General features: G+C 33.3%; 2 protein-coding genes across 5 annotated transcripts; one reads left to right on the top strand and one right to left on the bottom strand.

Moving 5' to 3' along the window:
• Window positions 1–698: 698 nt before the first annotated feature.
• On the bottom strand, window positions 699–4,442 carry LOC105142737 (ribosome biogenesis regulatory protein (RRS1) family protein). 3 transcript variants are annotated; one of them, XM_011050505.1, is made up of 9 exons: window positions 4,248–4,442; window positions 4,053–4,157; window positions 3,681–3,831; window positions 3,197–3,248; window positions 2,869–2,997; window positions 2,592–2,709; window positions 1,672–1,855; window positions 1,461–1,574; window positions 699–1,081 (listed from the first exon to the last, which is right to left on the bottom strand). In XM_011050505.1, exons 2-9 carry the CDS (start codon window positions 4,139–4,141, stop codon window positions 866–868), a joined length of 1,053 nt encoding a protein of 350 aa, XP_011048807.1. In that variant the 5' UTR covers window positions 4,142–4,157; window positions 4,248–4,442; the 3' UTR covers window positions 699–865. The 3 variants fall into 3 exon arrangements, with proteins under 3 accessions (XP_011048807.1, XP_011048805.1, XP_011048806.1); XM_011050503.1 differs by having other exon boundaries at window positions 4,328–4,439; XM_011050504.1 differs by having other exon boundaries at window positions 4,268–4,433.
• Window positions 4,443–7,868: 3,426 nt separating this feature from the next.
• Window positions 7,869–10,456, top strand: LOC105142738 (omega-hydroxypalmitate O-feruloyl transferase-like). Of its 2 annotated transcripts, XM_011050508.1 has the most exons (3): window positions 7,869–8,602; window positions 9,400–10,287; window positions 10,324–10,437. In XM_011050508.1, the coding sequence occupies exons 1-3, from the start codon at window positions 8,174–8,176 to the stop codon at window positions 10,333–10,335; spliced, it is 1,329 nt and encodes a 442-aa protein (XP_011048810.1). In that variant the 5' UTR covers window positions 7,869–8,173; the 3' UTR covers window positions 10,336–10,437. The 2 variants fall into 2 exon arrangements, with proteins under 2 accessions (XP_011048810.1, XP_011048809.1); XM_011050507.1 differs by having other exon boundaries at window positions 9,400–10,456.
• Window positions 10,457–17,323: the final 6,867 nt, after the last annotated feature.

Genomic DNA, 17,323 nt, shown 5'->3' with positions numbered 1-17,323 from the left:
AAATAAAATATCAAAATATTATAAAAGTAAAATGTTTTAACACAAATATTTTAAATATAAAATTAGGTTAATGTTAATGAAATTTAAAGCATCTTTTGTTTTGCTCAAATTCCTACAAGGTATACACATGAAAAAAACAATATGAATATAAACCATATATATTATTAATAAATTTAATTTTAAAAAATTAATATTATTTTTAATGAAAATAGTATTGAAAAAAAAACTTTTTATAATTGAGTGATTTAATTAATTAAATTAAACAAGACGTTCCGGTAAATTTAATTTTAAAAAATTAATATTATTTTTAATGAAAATAGTATTGAAAAAAAAACTTTTTATAATTGAGTGATTTAATTAATTAAATTGAACTAGATGTTTCGGGCAGAATTTAACCGAAAAATCTGGAATGGATCAAGATTTAAAATGATTTAACCAAAAAATCTGGAATGGATCAAGATTTAAATTGAGATAAAATTTATTTGATTTTATTTTATTTTTTGAATTGATATAGAATATTTTGACCATTTTAGATGAAATAAAACCGAATTAACAACCTCGTTCCGAAGAGAATATCAGAAGGGGGATCGTACCAGATTCCCAGAGCATCGTGCAAAGGGTACCAATCTAAATGGTGATGTAGATGCAAATAAGTTGCCACAATTTGATATGGAAAAACTTGTATGGATAGAGAGACGAGACAGAGATTGCAGGACCGATTTAATTAAATAAGTTATAAACTTTGGCTGCAAAAATACAACAAAATTGCATGAAGATTTCTCTCCCCCGTCACCAACAATCTTGGGGTACTGAAAGGTAAACAATATAAAATTAAAATCATCACTTTACTTCATCGTCAATTTCACTATGCCTTTCCTTTCTTTGAAAAACTCCCCTTTCCTTTCTTCGAAAAACTCCCCTTTCCTTTATGTGGCAAGCTCTTTGCCTTCATTGGTTTGTTATTTGGTTTCAATTTGCTTGGCGTTGAAGAAGACTTCCCTTGCTCATTCCTTGTTGAAGAAGGCTTCCCATATTGATTCCTTCGTTTTCTCTCCTTGTTGACATTGTACATGGTAACAGCCTATTTCCAGACAGAAAAGTCAAAAATCAAGGAAAATTCTGTTCTACTTGAGAACGCAAACAATGTTAAGAGTGCGTTTAGCATAACTTCTAATCGTTAATTTAAGTTGTTTTTAACTTTTGGTTCAAAAAATCTACAAGCAAGTATGGTTAGAAATCACTTTTCACTTGAATTAAAAAAGAGAGGTTATTTTTTATTCGAGCAGGAAACTGAGTTTAAGTTTGATTCACAGTTCCTTGATTCATACAAGTATGAAAGTAGAGTGACGTATTTTCTATGGCAATCTACTAGAAGCCAAAAGTATATACATATTTTTTTTATAGGTATCTCATTAATCAACAAAAGCACACAAATGAATCACCCAATGACTTGAGCATACCTTATCCACATTAAGAATCTCATGTGAATTTGATGAGATTAGTTTGCTTAGAACTCTATCGGTTTGCTCCTTTTCTTGACTGCCAATCCCCGAACCTTCTACAACTGGTAGGAACTGTACAAGAACAAAGGAGCTAAAATCATGGGAACGCACAGCAAAAATGAAGAAATAATTGAATCAAAATTCACATAGACATGGGATAGGTTCAAACCTTGCGATGTTTTCCTTGATTTTTAACAGGCTTTTCTCCTCGCAGCTTCTTGTCAAACTTTCCACCACTGGCAGTTGCAGTAGAAGCTAGTCCAGCTACATTTCCTAGCTCGTCTTTGGTAAATTTCTTTTTTGCAGCCTGGGTTCCAGTTATAGGCAAGGCTGTTGCAGCTAGCTGAACATGGCTGCAGCAAAAGTTGTTCTTAGCTAGTGTTATGTACTGAAATATATCAAGGTGTTGCCCCAAAAAGTCTCAAACTTGTCTGAAGTTCTGTGTTTTCTTTTCGGTTACGCAAGAAATGATACACAGGACACAGGAAAGCACATTCCATATCAAGAAAAAGAGGGAGTCAGAATAGAAGACCATCAACCCTTCATTACTATAGAACATGCCCTCAGCAAGCATACAAGGCAAAAAAGTAAATGACAAGATCAATACAATGCAAAACAGGAAAGGTAAACAAGACAATGCGGTCTGGCTTACCATAAGTTTTATTTGTAAGGTTATGGATGCCTGGGTTTAGAACACTTCTATGAGCTAAGTAGCATACTAAAACCTACTGTCACACACAAGCCGAGTACATGTATTGGAAAGGTTCGCACCCCCAACACCCCTCGAACCCATATGCTGTTTTTGTTGCTGCTAGGTCAAAGTATTAAAAGCGTGCCTTGGGGATCCATTTAACATCGATAATGTGAAGTGATCATTAAGATCTAAGAGAAACCCATCTCAAAAGCAAAGGGAATTGCAAGGTTGAAATCAAATACAACATAATATGAATATTGCATGCATCTGTTAAACAAAGGCAGTAGGGATTTTTTGACAGACCAAAGTTGATGCTTTTTGTCAATATTAAGTTGGGGACAGTGAAAAAAAATTAAACATTGAAGATAGGCAAAAATGTGAGTCAAAGGCAAAACCTAGGCAAAGCACCAGCTTTGGCAGCAGTTTTCAAGTTTTGCAACTGATTCTTCTGGTTTTTTTGAACCCTTTCCTTCTTCTCTGCTACTCTCTTGGCAAAAGGATCCACTCCTGGCTCTGCAACAAGCATCAACAATTACATAGATTAGATGCCTCTTATACTCTACCAACTGAACCTAATATACCAAGTTGGTTATCTATGATTTCAAATCCAGTTGGAATAAATTAAAAATAAAAGTACTTCTTATAAGACAGAAAATTATTTAGAACTATTACCATCAGTCATCTTGGCCTCAATTATGGGAACATCAGCATCATCATTGACACGATCAAATCCATAACGACGTTTCCAAGTACCAGTCTGTTCGTCCCAAACAACCTTGTCTTTTTTGCGGTTCCTTATTCCTGAAAAAAATATCAACATGACATAACCAAGCACATTCAGTTTTGATCTCAAGAAATCAAGATTCACCAAAAAATATAGATCAGCTATATTAATAACCACCCAGATGCCACTAAATTTAATTAGAACTTTGTAACAGCAAGCTGTCCCATAATCTAGTTCTCATTTCCCATCTAGGATGCAGATAGTAAGAGAGATAACCTTTTGCTTTGGCAAACTGTTCCCATTTTGTAGGAGGTTTAGGCTTCGGCAGCTGAAAACAAAACATCACATGCAAATAAGTTTCCTGCTGAACATAAAGAATAAGAATTTACAACTACACTTTAAACCCTGAGCTGTTGAGGTCAAAAAAAGCGAAGGTTTTGGTAGGACAGAAATTGAACCTAGATTTTTGTTCTAAAACAAACACGCCAGCAAAAGGGAGGGAAGTGGCTCTCAACATAGAAGGAGACACTATGTTTAAGGGTAGTGCCTCCCAGCATAGAACAAGACACTGTTTATTTCAGCAAGTAACTTTAAGGATGTCTGGTGGTATAACAACAGAATAACTTATTTGCCTACGGTAGACAGTAAGCATTATAAAATTTCACAGGTGAAAAAGAGAATCTATCAGTTAGATAGTAAAAAAGCAGCAATTATAAAGATAAAGAACAGGACGGTGTTCCAAATAGAACAAACAGCTTACAGGCTTCTCCCTTGGCAGTTTTGTTGTTGGAGGCGGCAACTTGACAAGTGGACCCTCTATATCTTCAGTTGAAGGCAAGTTGAAAACACCACTGACAACGGCTTGAACTAGCTCAGTTCCATTACTTAGACATTTTGCAACTAACTCCTCCCTAAGTAGATTGAAAAGGCACCCAGATAAAAACAATCAAAATACGGCCTTCAATATAAACCAATAAAAGCTGGGCAATCGCTAAACTACATAAAAAACTTAAATCTTGAGCGCCGAAAGTAAATTCAAATACAAGTTTCTAGAGAGAACCATAATAAGTACCACAAGCATATACATGAAAATATAAAACAATAAATTCGTTAAAAAATAAAGACCACTAACCTAGAAGAAGGAATAGAGGTAAAGTGGTGAAAGGGGTCAAAAGCCATAAGATTTCCAAGGTCAACCTGGTACTCATTTTGTGTTTCCATCTCTCTGTTCAATACCCTAGAATGGAACAATAACAGGTCAGCACTTTTTATGCACAAAGAGATAGAAAAAACGAGAAACCATGTAAGAAATATTAACATGAGGTACTGGAAAAGAGAAATACAGACGCAGCAGTACAAAGAGTTGGTGTAGTTATACAGAGAAGCCGCGAAGAGGAGGAGCCTAACCTGAGAAATACAGAGCCGCCGTTGGTGTGTTAAAAGAGAGCAGCGGAGAGACTTTGCGATGCTCTTAAGCTTAACCTGCCCTTTTCCTTCCTTCCTTCCTATCTTTCTTTTTTTAATTCTTGGGCGTTTCTTAAAAGGCAGCCAAGTTAAATTAAAAAAGCCCAAGAGACTTTTGTAGGGCTCGATTCAAGGAATCAGCCTAATTTCAGAATAGCCCAAGAAGTCTTACTTGGGCTTGACTAGAACATACGATGTTTTCTCGGAGAGGAAATTCTGTCCCCTTTGGCCCAAACCCAGGTATCAAACTTTATGACCGAAAGTTTTTAAGGGATCGGACCATGCTACACCGTAGTGATTTTCACAAGTTTTGACGGCTGATATTCTCCAACTTGCTATTAAATTCATCTTTCCAATCCGATCAAGAGAAGATTATGGAGAATCTAATATTTTGCTGTGGTCTTGTCATTGTTGGAGCGTGCTACACTATCTTTTTAAGCAAGCTAAACATGCTCTTTTTATTTGTGGGGGTAATCGCGTGGCTGGTTGTACAAATAAATATAGACTTATTATTTGGTGGATTAGTTTGTGAGACGATGAATATCGAGTTAGATTCGTGTCCATGAGTTAGTTTTTTCTGGCGACCTTGCTATAGCTAAAGAGTCTTGAAGGGGTCCTTTTAACACGGCGGCGCTAGCTATTAGTATTGTTGCCGTGGTAAACAAATAGTTACTAGTGGAAGCTTTCTTTATTTTGATGGTTTCGATTAAAGTTTAGAAGAATGGCTTGTCCTGGATAACGGCGGTGGAATGTCGGCGCCACATACTAGTTGAACATGCCATAACAGTAGCACTTGCTTGAAGAAATTTTGATTGGAACTCTCTCTATTCTCTATATATATTGTCTCGGGTTTCCAAGTTCTCGGTAGGGTATATATGCCTCTATAATTAAGGTGGCTTTGACAAGAACTTGATTCTACTTCTTCTTTTTTTTTTTATCCCAAAGTCAAAAAAATGTGCATAGATAAAAGTTGGGCGGCTTAATGTTTATGGTGGTTATGCTTGGGACAGGAGAAAAAAAATTGCTCTCAACAAAGTAGATTCTAAAAGGCTACCTTAAGAGATAATTGTATATGATAACATGGAAATATTCCACTTTTCATAACTGAAAGATAGCCAAGAAAAGCTTGTAATATCAAATATTTATGTCAATTCTTGGATTTCATTGATGTGAGATATTTATGAAATTAATACTTGCTTTAGGAACTTGATTCTAGTTCCATTGCTTTATTTGTCAAAGCCCTTTTTCTTTTTCTGAATAATAAAGTTCTCAAGTGATTTATTTTGACTGTTAGTAGACATAAATGTATGTATATGTGTCTGTGGAGAGCATGAAACATGCTTAATCATTTCAATCAACTAAAGGTTAGTTGAAACTGAAAATCAACTAAAGCTAATTTGATCCCTGTAGTACCATAAAGCAGTATGCTTTCAATGTTTAATTATCCATAAAGACATAGTTTATAAAGGACAAATCCAAATCAGTATAACCTTGTGTTTATTCTTGAGTATGCTTAATAAGGTTAATCTTAAAAGAGAAGTATGCTCAATAAAGTACATGAATTATTTCGGGAACATTTTGGCAGCACATCATCTCTGCCTTTGTTGAGATGACTAAAGCTCACAATTGTTGTGGAGCTGTCAAGCTCTTAGATTTACAGAGATATGGAGATATGAAAAGAAGAAAAGAGGCCCCCCCACCCTCCAAAAATAAAAACAAAAACAAAAACAATAAGAAGAAAAGAGGCCCCCCCACCCTCCAAAAATAAAAACAAAAACAAAAACAATAAGCTACTTGTTGATGCTTGTTTGGAAACGTCGCTATAACTGCGATTGCATCAGTGTTTTCAAATAAAAAATATCATAATAAATATTCATGTCTACAGTAACACTTTTTCGTAAATAATTAATATTTTACATTTTCAAGGAAAAGAGTTCTAGTAATCAAGATGTGCGTGTGTGAAACTTATAAGGCAAAAATTAGAGTGACCGTAGTACGAAGTGAGAACTGAGGGGAAAAAAATTAGACAATAAGACATGGTATCCAATACATCTCCAGTTTGGCAACTGATGATTTAGTTCCCTAACCTCCAAGCAGGAACAGTGCCCAGAATGTCCTGCAAGCAAGTGGAAGTCAGGTCAGCTCTTAAGTTTGTTTGGATGCTTCGGTTTTCTTGCAGTAATATATAGACAAATTAATTAACTTACCTCCATTGATGCACTGCATGCGACCATCAAAACTCTATGTTCAGACATGCTTCTTAAAAGAGACCATACTTTGTAGCAAATTCCAGTCGACCATTTAGGAAAATCCCGACAAGGATCGGATCGCTGAAACACTGGAACCAAGCTAGAAGATCAAAACATAAGTCATGTGGTTTATTTGGACAACATTTTAAATTAACAAGACTAATTGTATTAATTAAGCATGTTTTATAGGGTAATATTGTATTCAAATAACAAGATGTATGTTAATATTATAAAAAATGAACATTCATGTCCATATCATAAGATTGCCCTATGATTGCTAGTAGATTTATGTCTGAAAATATTTTTCTCAATTTGTTTGCATACAAGTTCTTGTTTTCTCATGAAAAATGTTGCTTTCACTAATTAAGAGGTGTCTTACAAAATTGAAACATGACTCGGAAAAAAGGTGTATGCACTCACATACAAGATGGAGCCATGCATCTTCACACGCCCTTTTCTTTATCTTTTACTAGCGTGTCAATAAAATTAGATCCAAGCTTACCCTGGTGCCGTTCAGGACAGAAGTTTTAAAATGAACAAGAGAATACCCTTTGCCTGCAATTGACTATCTAGAATCTCCTTTGAGCTTAATTGATTAAAGGTTTTTTTTCCATGTTTTACAGCTTAAATATTAAAAGTTCATTGCTCACTCCTGTCAGCTGTCAGTTGTCAGCCATCACCAAGTTTATAGTTGGATTACACTATGATCGTAATTCTATATACCTCAGATAAAAATATGACTAAAAAATCTTATCACAATCAAGTACATCTTTATATGTTTTAGTTGTTGTGGAGATATGAGAATTTTTGTCTGCGGTCCTCAATACATAGAAGTTTAAAATAGAGAAGATTAATGTTCATCATTTGATAATTTGATTAATTGCATTTAACTTAATAAAGTTTATAAAATCAATGAATAAGATAAAAAAATAAATATATTAAAACAAATTATATAAAATGCTTGATATTCTTTTTAATTAGATGATTGAAAAATCTCATGATTAACTTAATCATTGGCTGTTCAATTCCTTAATTTTCTTGAATATTTCTGACCTAGAAGCAATTTATCTAATCTACCAGTAAAATAGTAGGCCATTAATTAAATATAATATATATATATATATATTAATAAAAAATAAAGAAGAACGACTATATATACTATTGGTGGGCTCTGAATCTGTAAATTAATTCCACGATCCTATATATTTTTAGATGATCCCCACAAGAGATATGCTCCCTCTCAAATTTGGAATTTCGATCTTTCTTGTAGCTTGAAAATAAAAGATTATGTACGGACATGTGCTTGTAATATCTGGTGATTTATGAGAAGGCCAGCTTATAAAAGAGTGATGTATACAAGCACAAGCACTCTTTCTAGCCTCACTCTTATATAAAAAGAATCTGATAGACCTTCCCCATATATATCTAACCATAGATCTCTGCTTCTCTTGTAATCTTGTCTACACCCCACTCTCTCTCTCTCTTCCTCAAGCTTCTCTGAGCACCTGAAGAGTACAGGAGGAAAACCTAGCTGGAAAACATGTTGAAATTACCAGAACTTCCAGATTGTTTCTATCAAAACCAGCCATCCTTAATCTGTCCAAGCAGCCCAACACCAAAGCATTCTCTGTATCTTTCCAATCTTGATGACCAAAAGTTCTTAAGATTCTCCATTAAATATCTCTACCTCTTCAAGAAATCTATAAGCCTAGATATCTTGAAATACTCACTCTCCAACGTTCTTGTGCATTACTACCCTTTAGCTGGGAGGTTGAGAGCCAGCACAGAAGTTGATCAAAAACTTGAGATTGATTGCAATGGAGAAGGTGCTGTCTTTGCTGAAGCTTTCATGGATATCACTGCTGAAGAGTTCCTTGAACTTTCTAAGAAACCAAACAAGTCCTGGAGAAAACTTATGTATAAAGTGGAAGCTCAGAGTTTCTTGGATATTCCTCCTCTTGTGGTTCAGGTCAGCTTTTTCATATTTCCTTGCTCGTCTACTCTCTTCTTTTCCTATTTTTCTGGGACTTTCTTGAAATAAATGCCCTCCTATTTTCTTTATTTTCCAAGCTAGAGCCATCTCCACCTTGAGGGTTCTTGATTTTTCTCACTTCCCTAGACCCTGAATAATTCATGATTAATTAATATATTTTGCAACCAATTAACTTATCGGACATGATCATGAGCGATCAGGATGTTTACTGAGTTAATTGTAGCTTAATTTCTTAATTAATTAGTAATTACCTACCAATGCTTAATGTGATTTTGTTCCTTCGTTAACCAATTAAGTTCTTGGAGAATTTTGCCAGATTGCCAACTTGCTTTAGTTCTCCACAATCCTCTAGAGTTTGGAAATCATAGATAAATAAAAAAAAATTGGTATCAAGTTGTTCAGTATGATCTTTCTCTTTCAATTGCACATGATGGAGCCAAAGCAACCAGCAAAACATTCTACGGCTAACGACGCCGTTTTGCTTTGCACCTGCCACCTGGAGTCGGTATAATGGTTCCCCAAAAAGTAGATGTCCCCCCCCTTCTCTGATCATATTATGGCTACTCTCTCTGTCGGTCCTTCCACTTGGCCTGGTTGGTGAGTTTGGAGGGCCGGACACCTCTCCCTTTTTTTCTAAATTACAAAAATGTCCCTGGTTTTCAGATTTATCTTTACTTTATTATTTGAAAAAAATAAAAGGGAAGAAGATAATTTTAGCAAATCTATATTTCCGATTAGTTTTCAAAAATTTACCTTCGCATTTAGTTTTTCAGGTGACGAATCTCAGGTGTGGAGGGATGATTCTGTGCACCGCGATCAATCACTGTGTATGTGATGGCATCGGCACATCACAGTTCTTACATGCATGGGCCCAGATCACCGCAAAACCGAATCTTGATCTGGCAATCGCGCCATTGCATACCCGCCACGGGTTAAAACCCCGAAACCCCTCAGAAATAACATTCACTCACCCCGAATATGTCAGAAATACCCCTAGAGAAAATGGCCACTTGGACATCGACATCAACCATTATTTACAATCTCAGCCACTAGTGCCATCATCCTTGACCTTCACCACCTCCCATATAATCCACCTCAAGAGGCAGTGCGTGCCATCACTGAAGTGCACCGCCTTCGAAGCCTTGGCATCTCACACATGGCGTTCTTGGGTTAGGGCACTGGACTTGTCGCCTTCGCTCAATGTCAAGCTTCTTTTCTCTGTTAATGTCAGGAAAAGGTTAATCCCAGAAATACAACAAGGGTATTATGGGAATGGATTTGTGTTAGGATGTGCACAGACTAGTGCCAGGGATTTGGTCGCTAGCAACATGTGCTATGGGGTCAAGTTGGTTCAGCAAGCTAAATCAAGTTTAACTGATGATTATGTGAGGTCAATGATTGATTTGTTGGAGGATAAATCAGTAAAAACGGACCTTTCGATGAGCTTGGTTATATCACAATGGTCTAAGCTAGGGTTAGAGGATGTAGATTTCGGAGAAGGGAAGCCATTGCATATGGGTCCTCTATCAAGTGATATTTACTGCTTGTTTTTACCCGTCATTGGTGATTTTGAAGCTGTGAGAGTGCAGGTATCAGTGCCAGAGAGTGTGCATGAGAAGTTTGAGTATTACATGAAGGAATGTTTGGGCAAGGAAGCAAACGGGGATGCTAATATTGGGTATCATATGGAAGAAAATGGATTCTGTTAAGAGAAGCTGTGCAATTTCTTTCTTTCTTGTTTTTAACCTTTAATTAATAAAACCATGTGAAATGAGATCAAGTTAATGTAATTTGAGTATTTGATAATGAAATCTGAGTGTAAAGATTCCAGTTACGAGTTAAAATAACTGGTCTAAGTTGATATAAATAAATCTAAAATACATTGTTTTAAAATTATTTTTAAAAAATATTATAAAATTATATTATTTTGGATTTTTTTCAAAAAAAATTAAATAGGGTTTTGCACAAATTTAATTATTTTAATTTTTATTCAATTTAACTTTAAATCTAATCCAAACTAAATTCTAATTAATGAATAGTTAAATTGATTCACCGACCATGTTTATTAACATTGATAGCTTGACGAGGATAAGTGCATGTACATAGAAGAGTTGGATTATGTTAAATAAGCTTGTGCTATTTTTTTTCTTTCTTGTTTTCAAAATTTAATTAATAAAATCATGTGAAATGCCATCATGTTAATGTAATTTGAGTATATGATAACGAAATCTGAAGGATAATGTGAAGTCATAGCTGAGTTAAGTTGTGAATTAGGAGGATCAAGCACGATTTACATAAATTAATCTAAAATGCATTGTTACAAGTTTTTTAATATTAAAATAATATTATTTAAAATCAATTTTCATCTAGATTAACTTAAAATCTAATTTAAACCAAATCATAATCAATGAATAATTAAATTAATTTACGGAGCAGTACTGAGTTTAATAACAGTATTAATAGCCTTGACGGGGAGATGCGCCTGTGTGTTTTCACTGTAATAAACAAAATTGTACTTTGTCTTTTATCTTGATGGGAGCGAGACCCCAAATATAATCTTAATTTATTAAAATTTTGTTATCAAAATATAAGTATCACTTTCAAGAATTTTGCCTGCTTCTGCCTTGTGTTTGTTAAACTATAAAATTTATTATACAAATCAGAAAATTATATCAAAAAATTAATACAGTAAATTCTAGTATTATTAACAATTGCTGCAATAATTTTCTCTCAATGCCTGATTTAGACCAATTTATTTTTGTATTTTAAAAATATTCTTTTAAAAAAATAATTTTTTTAATTTTTTCTTTACTTTAAATTAATATTTTTTTAATGTTTTTAAATTATCTTAATGTTTTTATATTAAAAAAATTTAAAAAAAAATAAAAAAAATTATTTTAATATATTTTAAAATAAAAATATTTTAAAAAATAATCAGGAACAATTTCCCAAACCTTTTACTTTAAATGGGAAGAGGGGGAAGAGAATGACCGATGGAATAATTTCTCTTACAATTTTGGCTTCTACCGAAGATTGTTTAATAAATCAATGTAAAATGTCAAGGATGAGAAGAATATTCTTCATTTCTTTTCTTCAAGAAAGCCAAAACTCTGGCTCCCCTATGGAGACGTAAGGTAACATTAATTTTGCCTACAAAGTCGGTTGCCTGAATACAAGCTTGTCATGTTCCTTGGCTTGTATTTCAAGTGTTCCTAGCTAGGTGATTCTGCAGATCGGATCTAACAAAAGTCCTCTTGGTAGCCTTTTATAGGGTGGCGTATTAGGCCTCAACTTATTGCCCTGATCCTTAACTTTCGAATAAGCTCGTTTCTTTATATATATATTATATAAATTTTTTATAATTTTAAAAATACTCAAACTTATAAATATTAAAAAATAAATTTAAAATTTAATTAATTAAGATATGGTTAAAAAGTTAATAAAGTAGTTTTTTAGTAAAAATATATGGATAATATTTTTTTAAAAAAATTGTCCTTTTCTTGCAGAAATTTATGTGGATGTAATCATTTGTACTGTCAATCACAATCCGATTCATTAGAAAGGCACACTAGGGAAACATTATAATGGAGACTTGCCCGAAAAACACAAATAATAATCATGATAACGATGAAAATGATGATAATAGTATATATATAGTCTAATTAATTTATAGCCTTGAGAATTAATTCATCGTTTGAAAAATATTCTAAACAAAATCAATTCGATTCTCCGGTGCCTAGAAGAAGAAAAGCAGCCAAGTGCCCAATTCATGATCTTAATATTACTAGGAAACCAAAAACAGTAATTGGAAACCATTGTTTATGGTTTTAGGATTATAATATTAATCTTCAGATTAAGGAAGAAAAGAAAAGAAAGCAGTGGCATAGCATCTCTTGGAGGGATGCTAATTAAGTAGTATATGGGATATATTAGGTGTATCGGATGGATAAGTATACACAAACTCTTTTAAGAAGTTGAGAGTTGGTATCTCTTTCCTTCCCTTTATTCTAAAACATAAAATAATCATCGCTATGCACCACCCTTTTTAACTTATAGAGAATTTTGTGTTTCAATTTCAATGGAGGTTATGCTGTCCATTTCAAGCAATACCCTTCTAATTAATCATGGTCTTGAGACAAATTATTAGATAATTTAAATGATGATTTGTTGAGTGTTTGATCCATACGAGGGCCATTCGTGGAGGACAAGCGGGGTTTCGAGAATACCATTACATTACAATGACAAGGAGTACTATCTATGATTGCTATGTCACTGAGATCTCTCTTATTGTTTTTTTAATCTTTTCTATATAATTAATTCCAGTGGGGGCTATTATTAACACTGTCCAGCTATGTATGAATGCAAGTGCTAGTTGGCCTTTTCTTATCCAACTACCAAGGAGACTAAGAAGTGGCTATATCACATCCACGTAAAGAATTGATCGGTGCGATCATCATGATAATGGAGGAGTTACAGCTCTGCCACGCCATGGAGAGAACAGATCATATTTGATTTTAATAATCTAACTGAGGCAAACATCTGATAGGGTAGGGGGAGTTCCAATAACTTAAAAGGCAGATAGATGAGATAAAATTAATTATTACACTTGTTCGATGCCACTCTCTTTATCGATTGATTAAATATATCCACAAGATTTCATTTTTCAGTATCTCTGTATGTCATGGAAATTGTATTAATTGTTAATCGGGTCAAATAAAGTATCATTACACTCGACAAGTGTGCAGTAGGCACTTGTCTGAATTTTTACTTCTATCATGAAAAAATTATAGTGATCACTTCATTAAACTGTATTTAGCTCATTAGAATGGTAAGAAAGTGTTTGGAAGTGTGATGATTTTATTTTTTATGTATTTTAAAAAATATATTTTACTTCAAAAAATATTAATTTTTAGCATTTTTTATGATTTTGATGTATCATTTATAAAAATAAAATAAAAACTATTTTAATTTATTTTTAAGTAACAAACAATTTTAAAAAAATACATTTCACTATCACACTAAATACAGCGGCCAATATCAAATTATATACAAATCAATACAAGGTTTTTTTTTTTTTTTGCTAAGCATTTTCTTAATTAATAATAAGGCAACTAGGCCAGGCCACTACTAGACTACTTTATAGAGCCTCATGAGAGATAGTGCTACATATAATAGATCTTGATTCCAAACTTTACCATGTAAACCTTATGCTAATTGTCTCACATTAATTAATTTATGTTGTGTGCATGGTTTACTTTGTTTCTTTAATTAAAGGAGTGATTAATACCATAGTCTTATCTAGCATTAAGTAATTAATAAGAGTATAAGACACACGTCCTCATGAGTCATGATTCGGTTGACCTATGGTGGGATCTTGATTGACTTTTTTGTGAAGTCCATTAAACATGTTGGAGATCCACGTGGTAGAGCTTAATCGTGCCCTATCAGAAGAAGCTCGAAAAGAAGAGTGACGATTGATGGCCATGTAAAGTAAAAAATTATAATTAAAATGGTATAAAAATACAAAATTAATAATTTCTAAAGCCCTAATGGATAATATATTTTGAAGTTTACTCTTACTTCTTTTTTTTTTGTCGTGCCCCATTGACTTGAAGAAGATAATAGCTGGACTAAACAATTCATGTTAATGTTTTCACTTGGCTCATGATGATCGGTAAAACTCTCTCTCTCTCTCTCTCTCTCTCTCTCTCTCTCTCTATGCTTTTATTTTTTGTGATCAATTTGGTCGGTAAAACTGTTGTTCAATGACAATCAAGAACAATGACAAAAATATGTGTATATTTCTGGAAGACTTGCAGACAGGAGGCAGAGATACTGGGGTGTCGTGGAGACAAATATTTGCAGAATCGATCTAGGGCAGGTGACTTGGCTACACGGGAATTTTAAAATTAACCCACACCTAAAGCTGTTCTGACTTGTTTTGCTTTGTTCTTTTTATTTTTCATTTAGCCTAGAATTTTTTTTTATTTTTCAATTTGCTATCTTCTTAATTATGGACCAGGAATTCTAACAATATTTATTCGATTACTATATATATATAACCCGAATAAGCTAGGTATTATTATTCTCTTCTACCTCCGCTTCTACTAAGGTAAAAGTTTCTCCATACATCTCTTCAGTGAATGAAAGCAAACCTCCATAGAAACTTGTACAATAATCATCATAATTCTAAAACTGAGATGCATCATATAAGTTAACGTTAGTCCTCCTGCTCTCTGTTTTTTATATTCTATATTTTTTTTTATCGGAACAATATCGGAAATCGTTACATCTAAGTTTTTATCGAAGAATTAATTAAACAATAAGGGAAGATCTCTAAGCCATTTTCCTGTGGATTTCTTGAAAGTCTGTGAGCTCAAATCAAGTTTACAATCGTAGTTAGGTTCCACAAAGTCTTCTACGTTTATTTGTTTCTCTAAAATCCTTATGTGTCAAGATTATGAAGTTGCTTCTCTTCGTCTTCTTCCAAGGCTCCACAGAAAAGAATGCAAAGCACAGATGGAATTAATAAAGCTCGATCCAATTTAAAACTGGGGCGGAATTGGCTCAAACAACCGGCCTCGAACTTTGCCGTCCCGGGTATAAAACCAATAGGCTACGTGTTTACATAGCATGCTGCTTTTCATGTTAATGTTTTGTCACTTGGTTCATGGTCGGTAAAATCTCTATCTGTTTTTATTTTTTTATGAATTTGATCAGTAAAACTGTTGTTCAATGATAATCAAGAACAGTGACAAAATATGAGTATACTAGATTGGTGAGCGCTGCACCGCCGGCCTAGCTCAATTTTTCCCAGCACTTAAAAAAAAAGGTTATTTAGGTGATAATAATCCAATAAAATCCGAGTTAAATTTATTAAAATATGACATTGAGATATTAAATTAAAATAATTCTCTAAAATAAAAAAAAGGTTGTAAAGTGGTCTGATGTTAAAAATAAAAATACAAAACAAATCTTTAAAAAGTATAATGCTAGAGAAAAAAATCTAAGTTAATCTAGGTTAACTTAATAAATTTGCTATTTGCAATATAGGAATATAGGATTAGATGCTTAATAAATTTGCTATTTGCAATATAGGATTAGATTAGAAAAATAATTTCAAAAAAAATATCTAGGAAAAAAAATCAAAGTTTAATAAAAAAAATTAAAAAAAATGACTTAGCCTTGTTCACTTTACCAACACACTCTCAAGATAACAAGACAAAAATAAAAGTTAATAAAAGATAAATATCGAGAGAAAATAATTTAATATAAAATGATAAAACTAAAAAAAATCATAAAAAGTCAAAGGAAAAAAATCAAGTTAAGTTAACTCGACTAACTCCCTACTCGCTACATGAGATCAGAATAAAAAAATTAAACTTTAAAAAAAAACCTAACAAAAAATACTGAAGTTAAATAAAAAAATATTTAGAAAGAAAATGAAAGTTGTCACAAATAAGCTTGACTAACTCATCCTCAAAATAATAATGAAATAAAAAGAAAAGTAAAAAAATAACAAAGCTTAAAGAAAAATAATTTAATAAAAAATATCATAACCCATTTAGCATCTTACATGAGCTAGACTGCAATGTTAATTTTATCTTAAATTGTTAAGAGTTTGTTATATTATTATATGAATAGCTTACTTATAGTATTTCTAATTTTGATATCTGTTAATATTTAATTATAGATGCTTCTAACTCTAGTGCTTATAAATATCATGTAGCAAAAAAACATATAGTATTCTTAACTTTGACATAATTAAATAAACCAGTAAAATTAGATTAAATCAATATATACATGTTTTTTTTTTAAAATGTATTGTTTATTGAATTTGCTTTTCATGATAAAAATTCATAGATTAATTGTATAGTGAAATACCTAAAAAATTCACAAGAGACTTACAAATAAATTTAAAAAGGTCTACTAATTTTTTTTGAAATTTTCCTATATCTAAAAAAATTTATTTAGCTAAATATCAAAATAAAAAAATGGTGAAATAAAGAGGCAAGGAAAATGATGTGTTTTATCCAATATACCTTCGGCCCAAAATAAATTGGTCCCGATGGGCCTGAGCCTCATCCCGGCCTGTTATTTTTTTCTTGGGTTGGGTGTAACCCAACTATACCGATGGGCTGGGCTGCATCGCATCCATCCGGCCTAATCTAATTACTGATCTAAACTAATGACCTGACCGGCTTTTACCCGTAAGTACGCGTGAATTGTCCAATCACGTTTACTACAGTTACAAGGTAATTATATTTACAAGTGCACAGTGTTAGTGAGTTATACTGCAAAGCGGGAGAAGGTTACCCGGTAGGTGGACGAAGGCGATGAAGGACTGGTCGGCTAGCCTCGTCTTGTTTTTCTCTTCTTCTGGTATTTTGTTCTCCTGATGGGTTCTGTTTCTGGTTTTCTCCCCTCTCCTCTATTTCCTGGGTTTTTTGTTCGTCCTCTTTTTCTCCTTCGCGTCTGTCTGTCCGTCCGTCCGTTCGTTCTCCCCTGTGTTTTTCTCGTTTTCTCCGTCTGTGTGTGTTTTGTTCTCCGCGTTCCTGCCTCTCTTTTTTTTTGAGTTCGCTTCCCCTGGTCTTCCTTTTCGTTTCTGTCCCCCGTTCCCCCCTGTCCCTGTGTTTTCGTTCTTCTCTGTCCCCCCTTCCTGTTTTTCTGTTCGTTCCCCCTGCCCCCTGCTCGTTC

This window comes from Populus euphratica, unplaced genomic scaffold, assembly GCF_000495115.2.
Source record: "Populus euphratica unplaced genomic scaffold, PopEup_1.0 scaffold217.1, whole genome shotgun sequence".
NCBI lineage: Eukaryota > Viridiplantae > Streptophyta > Magnoliopsida > Malpighiales > Salicaceae > Populus > Populus euphratica.
The sequence above is the reverse complement of the archived record's forward strand: the minus strand, read 5'-3'. Positions and strand labels throughout refer to the sequence as shown.